We start from the raw sequence: 18,729 nt of genomic DNA on the forward strand, positions 1-18,729 counted from the left end.
AGAATTTCAAAGCACAGGAGCAGCATTGGCTCTAATGATCAAAAGAGCCCTGTAGCTTTACATTTCAACACATTCAGACAGAGCCCATCTACCTTGAGTCAGCCAATCAGATGAGCCTACCTGTGCCTTTTTTAAATGTTGCTTGTGCACACTCGTTTTTAAGGCTACGTTTACACGTGGCCGTCTATTATCATAAACGGACGTTTCACCCTCTACGTTTTCAAAAATAACATCGCGCACACCCGTCAGTTTTCAGAAAAGTTGTCGTTTATACTAACCCGTGTATATGCCTTCAAGAGCATGCCAAACCTGTAGGTGGCAGTGTAACGAGAAGCTCAAGCCAACGTTAGCCAATCAGAATCCTGAAAATAGGAACAATCACATCCTCTTTCTCTTTTGTGCAACTGTATTTGCAAATGCAAAGAGACTAAAAGGGTTTGCACCAACATAAATGTGACTGCTACTCTGAATGCATCCATGATCACCATAGCCAAATGAAAACGGAACCATCAGTTGCACTTTTGGCGCAGGTACAAGATCTAGCGCTCTGTGAAAAATGTGATGCCTCCATTTTTGTCAGTTTACATGCAAACCTGCAACCAAAGTTTTCCACTCCGCATCCATCTCCACTCCGGATGCCGGAGTTTTTTTTAGAAAGAAACATTTTCAGAGGCGAATTCTCCGTTTGCGTGTAAACGAAGGACACAAACAAAGGGAAAAGTTTTTCAAAATAACCATGTACGTGTAAACGGGGCCGGAGTCTGAAGACTCAGAAGAGTCTGAAGGTTGAAACGTTGCGATAATAAAAACGTGGCCTGGGAGCTTCTGCAACAGTGTGCAGGTCTCTGCTGACCCTTTAGACCTGGCACAACCTACCTTGCATACCCTTCCCTTTGGAACTGCTTGCGCTCCCCTTCATACATTTCCACTAGAAGTAGAGGCTGAGTACACAAGCTCCCAGACAAACACACAGAAAAACCACACACACACACACACTTATTGGCTCGTTCACATACTGCAGAGAGCACCTTGATAGCATGGCCTGCTTTTAACAGAACTCCACACCCTGCTTGGATGAGGACATCATCTGTTAGGGAGTAAACAGAATGTTCTTGCAGTCAAAAGATGGTTTATAAATTGAAGTGAAAGGGAGGAAGTAGACCAGAGACACATGGCAAAAATAAAATCGGCCTAAAGAATGTAGATAGAGAGACAAACAGTTCTATAGAACACTATTAGAGGCCAACTGGAATGTGTCTCTCTTCAAGCAAGGAGCCTAGCAAATACAGCTCCTGAATATCTCTCTCCGTCTCTCTCATACACACACTTCCGGATATTGCTCAACAGTTTATTTAAGTTTCTTTCAGGTGCTGTTGCTACCAAACACAGCAGGTAACTAGCAAGCATTCACGCACCCTTAAACCTCAAATCAGATAGAGAGCAGACACACACACAATCATAAAAATACACTACCTCAATCCCTTGGACAGGCTCAGTCACCGACAAAGTTCACGCACATGTACACACACACCTATGAATACACTGCATATCAGAATGCATACTTTCACACACATTCGCAAACAAAATCACTTGCTTGGACAAACATGACCCTTCGCCTACTGACCAGAGAATGTGACAAAACAAGGTGTCATGACGACTGAACTATACTGTATCCTGCCTCTCTTCCTCCCTCTGAACATTATTACTCCTTTATGGCTCTCCCTCTCTCTCTCCGTCTCTCCCTCTCTCTCTCAAACACTTCTTGCCAAAAGCGCTTCACTTCCTCCTCCAAGCAGCGGAGTGGCCATGGGGAAGTCTTCAATCTCGGCAGGAACTCTCCTGACACACACAATCAATCTTTGTGCGTGCAAGTAGTGTGTGTGTGTGTGCACGTGCGAGTTATTGTGTGTGAGTTACTGTAACAGTGAGTGCTCCAGCCACAGTTGGATAAAGCTTGGCTGTCCTATCAGCTGTTATGAGGCTGACCTTCTCATCCTTGCTAAAGACCACACTGCTCTAGAGTGTGTGTGTGTGTGTGTGTGTGTGTGTGTGTGTCAGAGCTGACCTCATCCCCGCTAAAGACCACACTGCTCTAGTGAACAGCTCTAGTGAGAAACCCTTTGATTCTAAAAGCTAGAAATGCTCCAGTGGATTTCACACTCTTCCAGCCCTGGTCAACCGCCACCGAGAAACACATACCTTTTGAAGCACCTAGAACCATTTGCAGATAGCGCCATGGCCTGACAATTGGTCAACCCCGGTGTGATTCCCGAACCTGTCGTTGCGAGTCTCTGTCACTTTGGATAAAATGTCTGCTAAATACTGGTCAGAGAGCGGAATCAAATAAACACGTCTACGTCAACACTAGTTCTATGAAAACCTTGAACACCCCTTTTGGGCATTGGGGATTGGATTGGACACTTCCAGGAAAAGTGGACTTTCAAGGATCTGCTTCCAACCAACATTCCCTTCCCTTGAACTTACAGGTCCATGGGAAAAGCGCCACTTCCAGTGGAAACTTTCAAGGAACTAGGCAGACGTGACGTTGACCGTAGAACTGCCGTCATCTAGGCCGTAATTCAGTCACCCGTCGTGCCCAGTGGTTGCTATGACAATACACATCCATACAAGTACTGCGGACACTAGTGGGAGGGGAGGGTCCGCTAGTGGGAGAGCAAGGCAAACCTTACAAACAATAGGGTACTAAATCCAAGTGGTAGAATGACTCCTCGCAAACGTTCAGGTGAAACTGGTTTGGTCAGAGGAAGAAGGCTAGACCGGACAAATAAACACACATACACACAACCAGAAAAACATGTCCAAACTGACACTTTTGGAAGAAGGTGCTGAATCACTGCTTCATGATTTAGATAGAATACTTTGTCTCAGCATTATCTGTGTACATCTGGTTGCTGTGGAGATTGTTTATAAATGGGCCTAGCGGAGAAGTCAGAATCGAAGAGCTTTCACATTCTCAGACTACTACACCATAAGATACTCCAAAAACAGTACCCCTTTTACTGACAGTCAAGTACCCTCACAGTATGCACATGTGCATGTGCCCCAGGGTATATACAGACATTGATAAGTTGAATTTAATTCTTGAATTTAACCTTTTAATACCTTCACAATATTTTTTAATACCAACACGACTTCGAGCTGCAACTAGCGGCAACCTTTCGAAATTCAGTATTGGGGGTAACTAATTATAAAGTAACGGATTACTGTCATTTTGTTACTTAACTTTCTGAGTAAGAAAGTGTAGCAATGCTTACAATTTAAATCAAGTATCTATTATTACAGTTACTGGATACTTTGTTCATTTTTTGCTTCAATAAAAAACACTGGCCTATACACAATTATTTGTTATTTAATCCTAACCCAAAATAAAAAGTTTTCATTGTTATGTGCAGGAAGAGCACACACCACTTCTCCAGCACTACACGTTCTTTCACTATCATTCTCTCTCAATCAAGACAAAATGACAAATGAAAATCAGAAAAGGTTTACTGGACTTTCTTCCAAAAAGGCCCACGACCATACGCAGTACACACACCCTTGCTGTCTCATAATTTGCCAGTCAAGGTATCACATTCAAATATAGGTGGTCACATTTTACAAAAATACTAATTATTAATTGGGTGTTGCTGGAGAATGTGGGCCCCATGTGATAAAATACTTTTGGGCCTGCATGCTCCCCGTGATGAACATTTTGAAAAATAACCCTTAAATGGTGACTTCTGAGGAATTTTGTGGAAACTAATTGACAAATTGACTTAAAATATATGATATTATCATATATTGATAGCATATTACAATACAGCCTATAAAAACCTACACAGGTTGTTATATTCAACTAATTTTAAGCAAGTCTATTGGGACTTTGATCTAATCACATACTACATCAAGGGAGTAAGCCTATAGCTCCTGAGCAAGCTTTGAATAATGTAAAGGTAACACCTGTTAAACTAACCTTAACATGACATTTACTGAGGGAAGACAATGTTAAATCTTATAGCCTAAACAAAGCAACACTGTCAGGCCTATGTTTAACCTCTATTCTGTAGTCAAGGCAGGGGTAGCTCATTGCAAATAACCCCTTATAACATGTGCATATGTTTACATGTTATATTCTTGTTTTTTCCCCCTTTCATTTAATTATATATTTGTTTGAATGAAAAGGCCTTCTGCCTTTATGGGGACTTTTAATTTGAAAATGGGTTATTGTGATACTGTATGTAGGCCTAGTTTAGGCTATGTCTGCTGCTCTTACAGCCTGTGTCATTGAAAACGCGATGGCGCAAATTATTACTTTTTTGGATGACAATGACAGCTGGTAGCGTAGACATACTGATAGCTTCAATGACGCATATTTATGTGGAGACAGAGTAGCCCTACGTGGTCAATGAGCCACTGAGCCAGGCAGTCGACTCTTCCACCTCTGACTACGTCCGCACATTCTTGTTTGCTGGCTAGTAGACTCCATATGTGACCTGACGGCATTCACTCCCATCCAGGTGACATTTATTGTCTTTTTACAGACGTGGCAATAAGCCTCTTGGCTGTTGCCAAAAAGCCTAAGCCAGTCTTTGAATCTCAAGTCATCTCATTTTCCCATGAATTTGTCAATGGTAGCAAACTTTTGGCAACAAGTTTGGCAGTAAGCCAGCCGTATATCCAGTTTGAGCATAGAGTTTGAGGGGTCGCTAAAAGTTTTTACCGCAAACGCACACTGACATATCGCTCAGGTCCTACTCGCACATATAATTAATATAATATAAATAAATTCACACGAATTTTAGGAGATAGGCCTGCATTTAACACAAATGGAAAACCTCATAGTTAGTGGTTCGAAAATTTAATACCTCATCAGATGACGTTTATGTAAGAGATAATGTATTGTCCGCCGGTAATTATCAGAAAATAAGTCCCGACAGAGAGAACAGAACCCCGACGCGCAGCGGAGGGGTTTTGCTTCGACCTGAAGGCAATACATTATCCCGCTTATTACACGGCTACTTACCAAAACGAGAAAAGAAACCTAACACAATGAATCTTTAAAAATGATTTTGCTACCGTTTCGTGTCTTTCGCTGACAAAATAAATAGTTCACAGATAGAACCTGACAGTTTCAGGTGTTGCGTGGCAACGCCTTACTAGCTTACTTTCCCTTTCAATGAAATTCCATTGCAATGTTTTAACGGAATTCTTATGGAGGAGGGATATGAAAGACGTTAATCAACCCGTTGCCATTGACAGCGTGATTATATACTTTGCCGGTGATTTATATAGATTTAACATAGGCCCGAACGTTGGGAAGGGCCATTCATGTGAATGGAACTTTCTGCAGCACTCTGAAGAGCTGTGTAATAATACTTTTTAATACTTTTAAATGGCCTTAAATTTGGCTTATTTCATTTACTACCTTTTAATACTTTTTACAACCCCACAGACACCCTGTGCCCGCCCTTGCTAATCACACAGCTTGGACCATCGGACAAATGGGGATACAGAGTGAAACAGTTGAAACAAAAACAATGGAGGCTTTCTTTCTAGTCAAGTCTAGCCTGTCTATACACACCCATTTTTTGGTGACAGTCGTTGAGAGGATTGGGAATCTGTGTGTCTGTGTGTCTCTTCATGATGGATAGTACACCGGGTGTGTCTCACGATGACAGAAACTGTGAATATGGGGTTGCTAGGGAAATGAACAGCAATACAAGCACCGACCCACGCTTGGGTCCGCTGCCAAACAGCACTCAGGCTTTTCTAAAGAAAAACACCACACACACTAGTCATCTCAGATTGCAAACTTTCCGCCAGAGATGAGGAGCCGGCCTGGATAAACTCCGGAAGGGCTGGCAGGGGAAGATGAAAGCTCTCATAACAGCAGAGCACTGCAGCTTAATAATGATTGGCTACAGCAAACAATGTCCACAACGGCACTCGGCTTCCTGCTGGAAAGGCTGCTGGAGCAGACCCCAGTACAGTCTGGCCTGGGTCAACCTGCCGAATTGTGATGGAGGCCTCAAAACAGAACTGGCCCCAGATCAGCACTAATGGCCTTGCAGCGATGTAAACAAGACAGGAGCAGAGAACGCACACACAGACACAGGAGTAGAGAACGCACACACACACACGGGAGTAGAGAGCGCACACACACACACACACACACACACACACACTGTTGCAGGACGGGAGTAGAGAGCAGCATGAAGGTCACATCACTCACCTTTGCTTATCTGCTACTGAACCCTGAAGAAGCGCACAGACACACACACACACACACACACACACGACTGCACTACATGAACACAGTAAGCTAAACATACACCCACAAATCTACTGGACCACATGAGGATGAACTCAACTCTCCTAGAAGAGCATTAGCTAAGCCACTAAACATACAAGAGTCGACTTGTAAGATTTGTGCATTTTAGAGGTGACAACAAGGCCCTTCATGCATCACCAGTGGCCTTGACGTGACCCTTACTACTTGGGAGCCACGGCTAATTTGACTCTCTGACCGCCGCGGCCACAGAGAGCAGGGAGTGAGGGAGGGAGGCTGGGCTGCTGTGGCCGACTGCATGCAGCTCGGTGTGGCTACTCAAAGTGCGGTGGTTCTTACGGGGCCGGAGGCCCTGCAATGGATGACCGTGCAGTTTGCGCTTGTGGTTAAAAGGGAAGGAGACCAGGTGACTAAACCAGTGAGAGTGAGGATGAGAGTGTGTTGACCATGTGACTAAACCAGTAAGGATGAGAGTGTGTTGACCATGTGACTAAACCAGTAAGGATGAGAGTGTGTTGACCATGTGACTGAACCAGTGAGAGTGAGGATGAGAGTGTGTTGACCATGTGACTAAACCAGTAAGGATGAGAGTGTGTTGACCATGTGACTGAACCAGTGAGAGTGAGGATGAGAGTGTGTTGACCATGTGACTAAACCAGTAAGGATGAGAGTGTGTTGACCATGTGACTGAGCCAGTGAGAGTGAGGATGAGAGTGTGTTGACCAGGTTAAACAGTTCTATACAGCTCTGGTTGTTTAAGTGCAGAAGAAGGTTTATAAAAAGGTGTGGATATGTGCCTCTTTGTTTATGGGAAAATGGATGATGCTTCCACACCAGCAATGATAATAGACTTCTTTAGGAAGAAATCATAATGAACCTTAATGTTCTAGGATACTGTATCAGAGTAAACATTCCAAGGCATACATTTAAATCGAATTAGAAGCAAACAAACAAATGCAACCGGTGATGAGTAAGTATGAGCCGGTCATGAGTAAGTGTGTGTGAGTGTGTAATGTGTTCTTGGGATGACTGGTGTTGACTCTTGTTGCCCATGGGAGGGCTTAGTTACCTACCTTGAAATCGAAGCTGGACAGGCTGACTGAATCATCGTCCTTCTCTCGCCTCTTGCGCTTCTGTGAAACGCACACAAGCATGTGTTAAGAATCCATACAGACGCTACTACAAGTACAAAATACATCAAACACACACACACACACTAAGACAGTGCATTGCAAGAAACTGCTTCTAAAGAGCTCTGGCTGCCATATGCATTGCATTGATATGTTTAGTGCGCTCACAGGCAGACAGTCTGAATACACAGAATGTTGAAAAGGAGGAATCTCTCTTCATGCTCCTCTCTTTTCTCCTTCACTAGCTGCCCCACAGAGCCCTACGGGGTGTGTGTGTGTGTGTGTGTGTGTGTGTGTGTGTGTGTGTGTGTGTGTGTGTCTCTCAGGTGATGTTCCCCCTAGGGGTCCCATCACTGGCAGGAAGAAATCCCCTCTGAGGGGGAAGGTGTTAGGGGCTTACATTAGCACCTGGTCTGCAACAGCTGAGAGGTGACAAAACATGTGTACCAATAGTGTGTGAGTTTGTGTGGGTTGACTATCTGATTTTGAATGTGTGTTGAGTATGTGTGCATGTGTGTTAACCGACAGGCTTTCTGTGTCAGTTAGGAAAGATTCTTGAAAGATTGTAGTCTTTTAACTAACTCCCCCCATTCAAGCTATACTCAAAAGACTACAATCTGTGTAAGAAGGGCTTCTTCCCTCCCTCTACCACCTGTTCCTTCGACTACATGTTGACTAATGCTGCTTTCGAGATGTCTTGTAAATCATCGTACACCCACCCGTACAACATGTACCAATGAGTGGCTTTAGGAACGCTTTTCTCTCGAGCCACGAGGGGCATTAGCAGGAGGCTAGTCATTCTTATTGTTTTGTGCTACATGTAGCCTCTAGCTAAACGGCTGGAAAACAAATTGTTACATTGTATTGCAGGCACAGCAAGACCGTGCAATGCATGAATTGGTGACCGGATTGAAGCAGCAATGTAATCTAGTGTGTAAGAGCATTACATCAACTTTAACATGACCAACACAGTACATATGCAAAAAAATACATGTCATCTCATCTCAACTATGGGCACAGCCATGTTTGTTGTAAGGTCGTACGTCCACCTCGGGGTACCCTCAAGTACTCCGAGGTAAAGTGGGCATGCCTGCCCAAAATGCCGCAAGAAAGCTGGGTAATTTACACTTTCCAACTTGGGCAGCGGATTTACGAGACATTTATGAGACATCTCGAAAGCAGCAGAACACCCTCATCCTCTGCTGATGGGGCCATCCTTAAAAATATTTTTGTTTGCAGTAACAGCCAAAAAAATTAAAAATGGGTCGGTAGGTAGGTCAATATTTTTTTTTTTTCAAGATTCAAAGTAAAAAAAAAAGTAAAATTTTGGTCATGGTGATTACGTAGGAATGAATTTACACAAATGTGCATATTGTGACGTAACTGACTGGGTCTTCAACCCGTGCCTTCAGGCGCACCATTGCAAACCTCATTCTGATGCAGGTTATATAGACCAGCCTCTCTCAAACTTCCCGGTCATGGCCCGGTCATAGCAAACTTTTGGGTCATAAGGCTCATCTACATGTACCCAGAAAGAAGGCTACAATAGCTCTTGGCCACGTTATATTGAAATTTGACTATACAATACTCAATGCTATACAGTGTATTATACAGTCTCTGCTCTGTTTCTAAGGAAGTTCCAAAAACAACGTTGTTCTATTAAGTTTAAGTTAAGTAAATAAATAGCCTTCCAACAGGTTGAAGGGAGCTTTGATACCAACGTTATCGATTAGTTTCAGTTTCTCCGCGCGACGCCAAAGATTGAATGAATGCTCATACCACCACTTAATTGTAGGGCTCCATGTTTAATGACATCGATAGCAGAAACGTTTGTTTTCTTTTTTTCGTCGATCCGCGGTTTCTTTATCAACTGCGCAGCAAATTATCAGATGAAGCACCGGGCCCAATTTCACTCCGCGACTCCGCGGACCAGCAGTCTCCATGTTATGGACCCATATTTTGAGAAATGCTGAATAGACCACAACCAATTTCAATACTCCGACACGGTCACCGTTAGACTAGGGGAGAAGGGATGAGAAAAGATCTGGCCACAGTTCTTCCAGAACTTCAAAGCCAAGTAAAAGCGTTATCAGTTTGTGTGAATGAAACGGCGTAGGCCATAGTGTGACATCGTAAAACCAATGGTGTAGAGATGACGCCACAGGTTTTTTTTTTTTTTAAGTGAGCCACGTTTGCATGTAGGCAATTTATATTCACAATACTTGGGCCTACTAAAAGAAATATTATTTTATTGCATTTGAATTGGTTGTTTAGAGTAAAAAAAACAAATCGGTCGGTATTAACGCAAGTTTACAACCGGCAAGTCGGTCAGACTAAAAGGGGAAAAAAATTAATATTTGGGTCGGTTCTAAATTGACAGGGTCGGTCGGGTTACGGCAAACGAAAATATTTTTAAGGATGGCCTGGTGCTTATTGCAGTAGTATTGTGCTACCTAAGGGCTCCTTTGTACGTCCCTTTGGATAAAAGGGCCTGCTAAATGAATATGCAATGGAAATTCTACACACACAGAGACCCCCACACACACACACACACACACACACACACACACACAGTTTCAGTCCTTCAGCTCATTAGCATCACATCAGGCCTGTGAGTGCTGATGGGTCATCATGCTCTTTAAACATGTGAATAGGCACTCCACTCATCACCCCCCCCCCCCCCATTACTCAGGGTTCTGATCATCGTAGCCAATCGGCAAACTAAAACATCAGTGGAGTTGAAGTGTTGACTGATTGACAGGCCAGATTCTGATGAGATCAGAAGAAAGTACATGCCCCCAGTACAGGCACAGCTAAATACCGAGAGGTTTCGATTACCAATACAGCAATACAGTGGCGTTATATACAGTAACTAAAGTGCAGAAGCACTGGCGTTGTGTGGTTCTTTGAGTCACATACAGGCAAAAGAACAGGTGGGAGCTTTTCTGCATGGAGGCACATGAGTCACTGTGGTCTATTGTCCATGCCAGTACTCAGAAGTGTGTGTGTCAATCAGTTTGGTGAAGTAACACTCCGAGCAGTGCACCACAATGCTTTCTTAGCCTGCAAGCTATAGCAACAGCATCAGAGAACACACACATCATATGGCCTTTACACAGAATATCCGTGTAATTTGCTATAAGGCAAGAGCTTTGTCTTAGACAACTTCCCATGACATGTGATCCACTCTCTCAGTCTTACACCTGCACACACACTTGTGCTGAAAAATAATTTTCCATAATCGTGCATGCTTATTCCACACATCTAACCTCCTTCTTCAACACACACACACGTTTTCTATGCTAACACTCCTTCGTGGAGGCCACTAATTGTAAGGTGTGTGCAACAAAGGGCATCTAATTTGAATGTGCAATGAATGACGTCAACTAGTGTGCATTGTGTGTATGTGTGTGTTTACTGGGCACAGAGGTAAACTTCAGAGGGCATGTGTGTGTATGTGTGCGTTTACTGGGCACAGAGGTAAACTTCAGAGGGCATTTGGCACAAGATGAAGCGTCTCCATCTCCTCCCTGCTCTACCTCTCTCTCTCTCCCCCCCCTCCGACGAGGCCGATAGCGACGTAGGGAGATAGGGTTTCATCCAGTTCATCAGTGCAGGAATGCTTTGTGCCTGTGCCTGCCTGTGTATGTGTGAGTGAGCGTGATGCAGTAATGGAGCTCTGGTTCCAATCAGCACAAAGCATTTACAGTAAACAGCAGTTAGGACATCAGGGAGGAATGAAAGGCACTCATTACACTGATGCTGATCTAATGAGAAAGAGAGAGAGAAAGAGAGAGAGATAGAGAGAGAGGGAGAGGGAGAGAGAGAGAACGGGAAAGCCATTTTATGCACTATTATTATATGTATAGAATTATTTAATTATTATCATTTCCACTTTGCCAATATTGTACTGCATCTTCAGTGAGACTCCAAGAGAGAGAGAGAGAGAGAGAGAGAGAGAGAGAGAGAGAGAGAGAAGAGAGGAGGAGGAAACGAAGACAAAGGAAATAATAAATGAAAGAGAGAGAGAGATAGAGAGAGAGAGTTAAAGAGATTAAGAAGGGATGGCAGAGTTTGTTTGTTTGTTTGTTTAATTTTAGGCCATTTCCGCAACTAAGGCTATTTAATGGCCAGAGCATTGTGTGTTATAGAAACTTAAATATGTTTCTTAAAATCTATGCTAATAAGATATTCTAAAACCTTCAAAGGTGGGACCTTACTAAAAGGGTTGGCAGAGATAGAGAGGGGGGGGGGGGAGCAGACAGAGAGACCAGAGGAGTTGAGTGCTGGGGTCACTCTGCCTGATCAGTGCGTCAAGAGTGACCTGTGGTATGCAAAGCTCCACTAACACAGACGTCACATCAGAGCAAGAGATGCCCGTGTGTGTGTGCATGTGCATGTGTGTGTGAGAGACCCATCCTATGTTTCATGCAACCCTAGTACTGTTTAAGAGGCCAGGCTGATTTGGTGCAACGTGAGGGCACAATTTTTCCTCTGTCAAGAGGGTTTTTAAGCCAAAGGAAAACTCTGGCACATTAAGCTGTTTGTGTTTTGGGGCTTTGCATGAGTTTCTCCATGTGAGCTTGGGGCAAGTGCTGCTGTCACTTAACCTTTGATACAGAGCAGCCGCAATGTCCAGGTTACCACAGGAAGTAGCTTATCCAAGTACTACACACACACTCTCCTAAACAAAACACACAACTTTATCCAACATAAGCATTCAAAACCCACACACACAAAATGACTTCTAACACACACAATAAAAGAAACACAGCATCTTGCTTCGATTAAACTTATCCTGTCTGCCGCCCATCGTCTGGAGGCATGCACACACACAATCTTATTGCAGGGGAGCAAATCATGACGCATGACTCACCAGACTGAAGTCCCATTGAGAGCTTGGGGTCAAGAAGGTAAAAGAGCTACCTCTTCTGAGAGGAGGCCTGAGAGAGACAGAGAGAGAGAGAGAGGAAAACAGTGTTAATGATAATTGCTCTTAATAATCAACTCTATAGAATAATCTTTGATAAGGTAATCAGTAACAGTAATGCATATTAAAATAATCCCACAGCAGTGATTAGGTAATTAATAACAGTAATGCATATTAAGATAATCCCACAGCAGTGAGCAACACCTACAACCGAAACCATAGTGGATGCAAATACAGTGAAATTGCAAGAGTACGTTTGTGGGTGTCGGAGGAAAAAATATTTGTAAGCAATCCTCAAACCATCCTTCCTTAGCACAGGTGTGTGAGTGTGTGCGTGCGTGTCAAATGGAGGTGGTCAAAGGTGCGGCTTGAGAGGGCCCCTGGCCTTAGTGCCCAGGTACGGAGCCAGAACAACCTGCAGTAAGCTACACCTGCGAGGACCTGCAGGCAAACTGACCCATACAGGCACCGGAGCTGAACAGCTAGGACACTACATAAACTGACCCATACAGGTTCCGGAGCTGGACAGCTAGGACGCTACATAAACTGACCCATACAGGCACCGGAGCTGTAACCCCCCACATACAAGTGCCTCCCCTTTCCCCCTGTTCACACTCAAGCACCTGAAATGATAGCGAGATAGAGAGAGCAAAACTTAAGATGAGACGAGAGTACACATGTGCTCATTCACTCAATGGCAAGCGGGTGTGTTCTCATTGCCAACCCTACTCCAACCAGGAACCATCCTGCCCTGGACATCTTACATCCACCTCAGGCTAGGAAGCTGGTTTAATTCAGTATTTATCCAAATGCTCTCCATTGGCTAAACCAGCCTTGTTCAGAAACTGAACACATGCAATTAAGTATATTAAACTATAGCGAAAACATGATAAAAAAACACCTGTAGCGAAAACAACAAAAAACACACTTACAACCGAAACCATAGTGGATGCAAATACAGTGAAATGTTGCAATTTGAGTTCCTAGGACTATGGTTGGACTACTTTTTCCACCTTCACCATGACACTCACTCCCTTGAGCACCCAGTGTTTCCCATACATTAACTAATCTGTGGCGTGGCGCCACAAAATAAAAATCGGCCGCCACAGATTAATATTCTATGTTTAATTTAATTTAAATTAAATATAAGATCAAATCCTTGCATTGCCATTGAGCTGCGCTTTTACGCGACATAGCCTTTCCTTGCCCGCCCACGCTCTCTCTCAGAGCCCGCTGCCCCCACTCCTCTGCATGTGCATTTAACAAAATATTCACGATTGTTGAAGGATTGTTGTTGCCACATAGAAGCATTGCATAGAAGACGTCTGGCTAAATTGCTATTAAATCCGCTTAGCATGGTGACCATGCTGTGCAAATTTGTTCAAAACTGCTGCATTGAAGTAAACTCTGCTAAGGTCTTATCACAACATAGTAGGTTACATTGAAGAGACTAAACTAAGTTAAGTTATGAAATCAAGCAGTATCTCAAAGCTAACGTTATAATACTGTTTGGATGTCGAATTTAGCATGCTTAGCCTACTTACAGTTGCTTGTCAATTTCGTTGAAGGGCCCATTTTATTGACTCTGACACTGAATGTTTGCAAAATCCCGATGTAAATGGAAAAGTGTTTTCCAAAATTCAAAAGTGCTTGTCCCAAGGAGAAGTATGTGAACCTTTATTTTAACTATGTAAAAAACGTTTTGCATCCACACATCAGCAGCCTTTCAACTGTGTTACAATTGCAAGGGTTCCCTCAAACGTCTTAAAGTGACAGGCACTCAATTAGACCTATAGTCCAAGTCAGCTACCGCCACAAATTGAATCCAATTCTGTGGGAAACACTGGCACCTTACCAGTCCCGGCCCTGTAAATTTCCCCACAAGGATCAATAAAGTATCTATCTACTGTATCTATCTATCTATCTATCTATATCTAGAATCAGAGGAGTTGTGCAAATACATGAGGTGTGCAATGTACTTTGCTCCAGGAGTAACCCCCCACACCCCAGGGTATCTTTGCACAGCCCAACAGAGACATGCTGGGAATGAAGTCTGGAATGACGAAACCAACCACCTACCTGCTACCCTCAGGAGTGACGAAACCAACCACCTACCTGCTACCCTCAGGAGTGACGAAACCAACCACCTACCTGCTACCCTCAGGCTCATTCTCTTTTGGCTCATAGGTACGGAAGCACTCAGACGCTGAAACACAGTCAACTTCCCAATCACACACAACCCAACAGTTGTAAGGTTTCCTCGTAAAAGACTCATGTCCCAGACAACTGTGAGAGTGTGTTCAAGAATGCTCATCTACCTCATGTGTACTTCAACCTTAGTTACAATAGTGTTATTAATACATTACATTATCATTGCACTGAACTGCCTTTCACTATATTTATTTTTAATCTTAAACCTCAGTCTATACTGATATTGCACTATCCCCACCCTTTCAACTGTATATTGCATCTTGCTTGTGCCTGATGCTTGTGCCACGACCATGGCACCCTTGACAGGGACAACAAGGAAGCGATCATCTTCAGCACCCCCCCCCCACCCGTCGGCAACTGCACTACCCTACCACCCATAGGGTCTATTTATTTATTTGGTAACTGCACTACCCTATACCACCCATAGGGTCTACTTATTTATTAGCAACTGTACATACTGTATTTATTCTCATACACAGACTGTTCTGTTTTTATTCTTTTTTTCTCCTTTCATGTTTTTATTTGTTTATCCTTATATGTTAAGTGAATGTTTATTTGTTTATCCTTATATGTTAAGTGAGTGTTGTACTTGCGAGTAAAGATTAACCGGAGTCAAATTCCTTGTTTGTGTACGCAAACCTGGCCAATAAAGCGGATTCTGATTCTGAACACTACAGCTTTAAATATCACAACTTTCCTTGCAATGAACAATGTACGAGGGCTGCACAATTATTGCCATTGCAATATGAACCAATGCAATTATGTAATCGTTGAAGCTACAAACAATTGTGCAGTTAATCTTGTCAAATTTATGACCTTCGTATTCATCTCATCCTCCTTGACAATGCAACTTCTGATTGGTGAATGTGTGTAGTGCGCAAGAAGCACAGAACTTCTGATTGGTGAGCTTCAGAGTCAATCAGGAGTGCTGTGCTTCTCATGCACTAGGCTTGATCACCCCAGGTGATCATAGGAACGAGCGCCTTTGTTTGCCCAGCTTTGTCTTTGTGTTTGAGTTGTGTCCCCTAAAAATAGTTATGTTAAACATAAATACTACTCAGTGAGGATTCATTTGGAGAGTCATGCCATTCTGAGCCACGAGTACCCACCCAACAGAGGCGTCCTAGTCCTGTTGCCACATGCAGACAACTGTTCCCGTAAGCACAAAGCTCAACTTCCTCTTTCGTTTCCGTATGCATCCTTTGCATAAGTGGGAAATCACTTTGGAAGACTATGCCTCATCCAAAGATTCCAACACTGGTTCCACTGAAAAACCACAATTTTAGAGCTGCCGTAAATCTTTTTCATATGTATGCGTATGAATCACAAGTAGGAGACCATGGCCTAATTTAGAATTTGGAATTTAGAAGCCTCATTTTCTCTCATTTCATTAACCGAACCAATAGCCAGTGGTCTATTTGTGTGCAAACACACACAAAAGGACCTAACTTTAGAATCATACTTGACCTACTTTATCTTCCGGTCAGTCGCTGAAGTTAATGTATCGTTCCTAATGCAGAAAGCACCACACGTAGGCAAACTGAGTCAGTGAGAAGGCCAAACAATTCAGTGTTATCTGTACAAAAAAGGACTCACTGCTGGACACAGAGGCAAAGTAGCCTAATACTCTTCTTTGCTGGTATCGACTCAAAACGGGCACATTCCAACAAAAATACTTTACTTTTCAAACTGGTCGTCTTACATTGCCATAACCTCAATGTTGACTTGTCTTACAATCAGTAGTGATTTGAAATGCTCAAATATTCCTTTTTGACCATTGACCCATTGTCAAAGACCAGCCCAATCAAAGCACTCATGGTGAACGCCAGTGGCAGAGCATAAACAATGTGGGCTCCCAAAAGGCTCTTGTTTTCCCATGCCACCCAGGTCAGACGAACGGGCAAAATATTGGCATGGGCCATGGAAAGCCAGGACAGGAAGGGAAAATGGCATTTGCTGCCAACAAAAACCCAAACATATTATTTTCCTGCTCAAAATAACACCACATTATCCTTTGCCCTTGACCTCATGTTGGGAGTCTCTTTGACCCTTATGTTTTTCTGGAACATTTCATACATACATAACGCTCAAATTGAGCATGTGTCAGCTTGTCTATGAGCTTTCAAAGGTCAGCTGCTCCTCTATCAATAATATAGAGCAACTTGGTGGGGGGTCCAAAAGAATAGAGCTGGATGTTGGACGTTAGCATGACATCAGGCCTTGTGCATGCATTAAACCTCTGAAATATCTGTCTCTCCATATCTCCCACAGCAAAGTAGCCTGGTTAGCAGCAAGACCTTCTCAGTTGGAATTGAAAGGGTCTGGAAAGGTTCACTGACTTACGACTTCCAGCAGGGGCGTAACTAGCAGTGAAATTAAATGTAAATTGGTGCACTACACTCTTACCGAAGTGTAGCAATCTTGTAAGCTAATGTTTTAAATCCAGTTGTTTACTCAATTCCAAAGAGATACACGTCCATTATTAGTCGATTAGCTATTGTATTTGCTTTAGGGACATTAGGGACATTGGAAATGGGCTTCAATGACCTCTTGGCCAGACGGACATGCAGAGCAAATCCCAAATTTCCCAGGCTAATAGCAAAGAGGACAACTGAACTATTTATATATTTGTATGTAGATCAATTACTATGAAGGGAATGTAGGACAGACATGCACATGGGACTGCGGGATGGGGTGTGTGTGTGTGTGTGGGGGGGGGGGGGGCTGGGTCATCTTTACGGTCCTGATACTGTCAAGACGGTGCACTTTAGCATCACGTCTCTACTCACATGATGCATCTTAGATTCATCTTTGCAAACGGTTGCTCAAACGCATTCACAAGCGCTTGTCGTCGGTCTGCAGCGCCACTGTGCGGTAACTGATAACATAGCTGGACAAATGTGTATTTCTGGTTGATGTCCCAATACGTTTAGGTTAACGTTGCTGTATTTCTCTATGCACGCGGCCAAGAAGGTTGGAACACTTAACATTTACAGTTAATTCGCCCGCTAGCAGTATTGATTGAATAGTAGGCCCTAATAATCAATTTCTTAGACACCGTGCTTGAATGGTCAATTCGTCGACATTTGCATGGTGTCGATTATGGGTTTATGTTTTAAGATGTAATCATTTCGATATAACAAAACTCCACATAACATTAACATCAATGGTAAAATATATCGTTGTTTGCTACAGATAACGCTAACGTTGCCGCTATAATCAACTTAAACCCACAGGCTAACACATCGATAAAATTAGCCAACGTTAGCTCCACAGGATAGCCATGATAACATTCCCACAACAAGCTAACGTTATGCTGGTGGACTTTGCGAAATGTGTTAGCATTGCTAACTTAAATAACGTTAGTGTGGTAACGTTATTAAAATCTCACGTTATCTTCGCTGAGCAATTAACGTTATAGCAATTTGACGTTAGTCCTACATTTCCATTATATAATGCAACAAGGTAAAACTGAACAGCGCCATCGATGTGTTCAAATCTAACACAATGCACACATTACACCAGTCCCACCTATGTAACATTAAGTTACTTAAAAGTCCCCCTCCTCACCGTTTCGCATTGTTATTGATCTCGGGGGACGTTTCTGTGTCCAAGACTGTCGAGTTTCTTTTCTTGGAGTTTCCTCTCCTTTTCGGCAGTTTACTCAGCTCTGGAATCTCGACCTGCGGCTCAGTGGTTTCCTCCATTGAAATGTTGGACAAAATTCAAAGTAAAACGAAACCTATAGGGAGACTAAAATTATAAATATAGCCGAATTTTGACTACATATAACAATAGACAGTGCAGTGGGCAAAATTCAAACTGATGCGGACGGAAGTTTGAATATGGCGGAAACATTGTAATGACCAATGAGAAAAGACCTCGGGCGATGGTTGCTCAGAGACCAAAATTTATGGGCGGAGTTAATACACCCGATAACAAAAGAAATGAACTTTCAGGTCAAACTTGGGTGTGGAAGTCTTTTATCTTGCATTCATGTTTGCCCATGTCCTCTGACAATTTCCACCCCTAAAGGCAGTTCATCGCTCTCTGTGGTATGTTTTATGGAGGAAAAGTTTGTTTCAGAAGAGTTACTTATACGTCCAAATTATTTCTAGGCCTTGGCAATCAAATCAATCAATCTGTTATTCATGTTATATGTAGGCTAT

General features: G+C 43.0%; 1 protein-coding gene across 1 annotated transcript in view; it reads right to left on the bottom strand.

Moving 5' to 3' along the window:
- The window catches only part of net1 (neuroepithelial cell transforming 1), a 31,075-nt gene extending 12,669 nt beyond the window's left edge, over positions 1–18,406 (bottom strand). The window contains exons 1-3 of the mRNA XM_048234694.1: positions 18,131–18,406; positions 12,296–12,362; positions 7,363–7,422 (exon numbers count right to left, since the gene is read on the bottom strand). Of these exons, the coding sequence (XP_048090651.1) occupies positions 7,363–7,422; positions 12,296–12,362; positions 18,131–18,267 (264 nt within the window). The 5' untranslated portion in view covers positions 18,268–18,406. The remainder of the gene's footprint in view (positions 1–7,362; positions 7,423–12,295; positions 12,363–18,130) is intronic.
- Positions 18,407–18,729: the final 323 nt, after the last annotated feature.

This window comes from Alosa alosa, chromosome 23 (genome assembly GCF_017589495.1).
Source record: "Alosa alosa isolate M-15738 ecotype Scorff River chromosome 23, AALO_Geno_1.1, whole genome shotgun sequence".
NCBI classification, from domain to species: Eukaryota; Metazoa; Chordata; class Actinopteri; order Clupeiformes; family Clupeidae; genus Alosa; species Alosa alosa.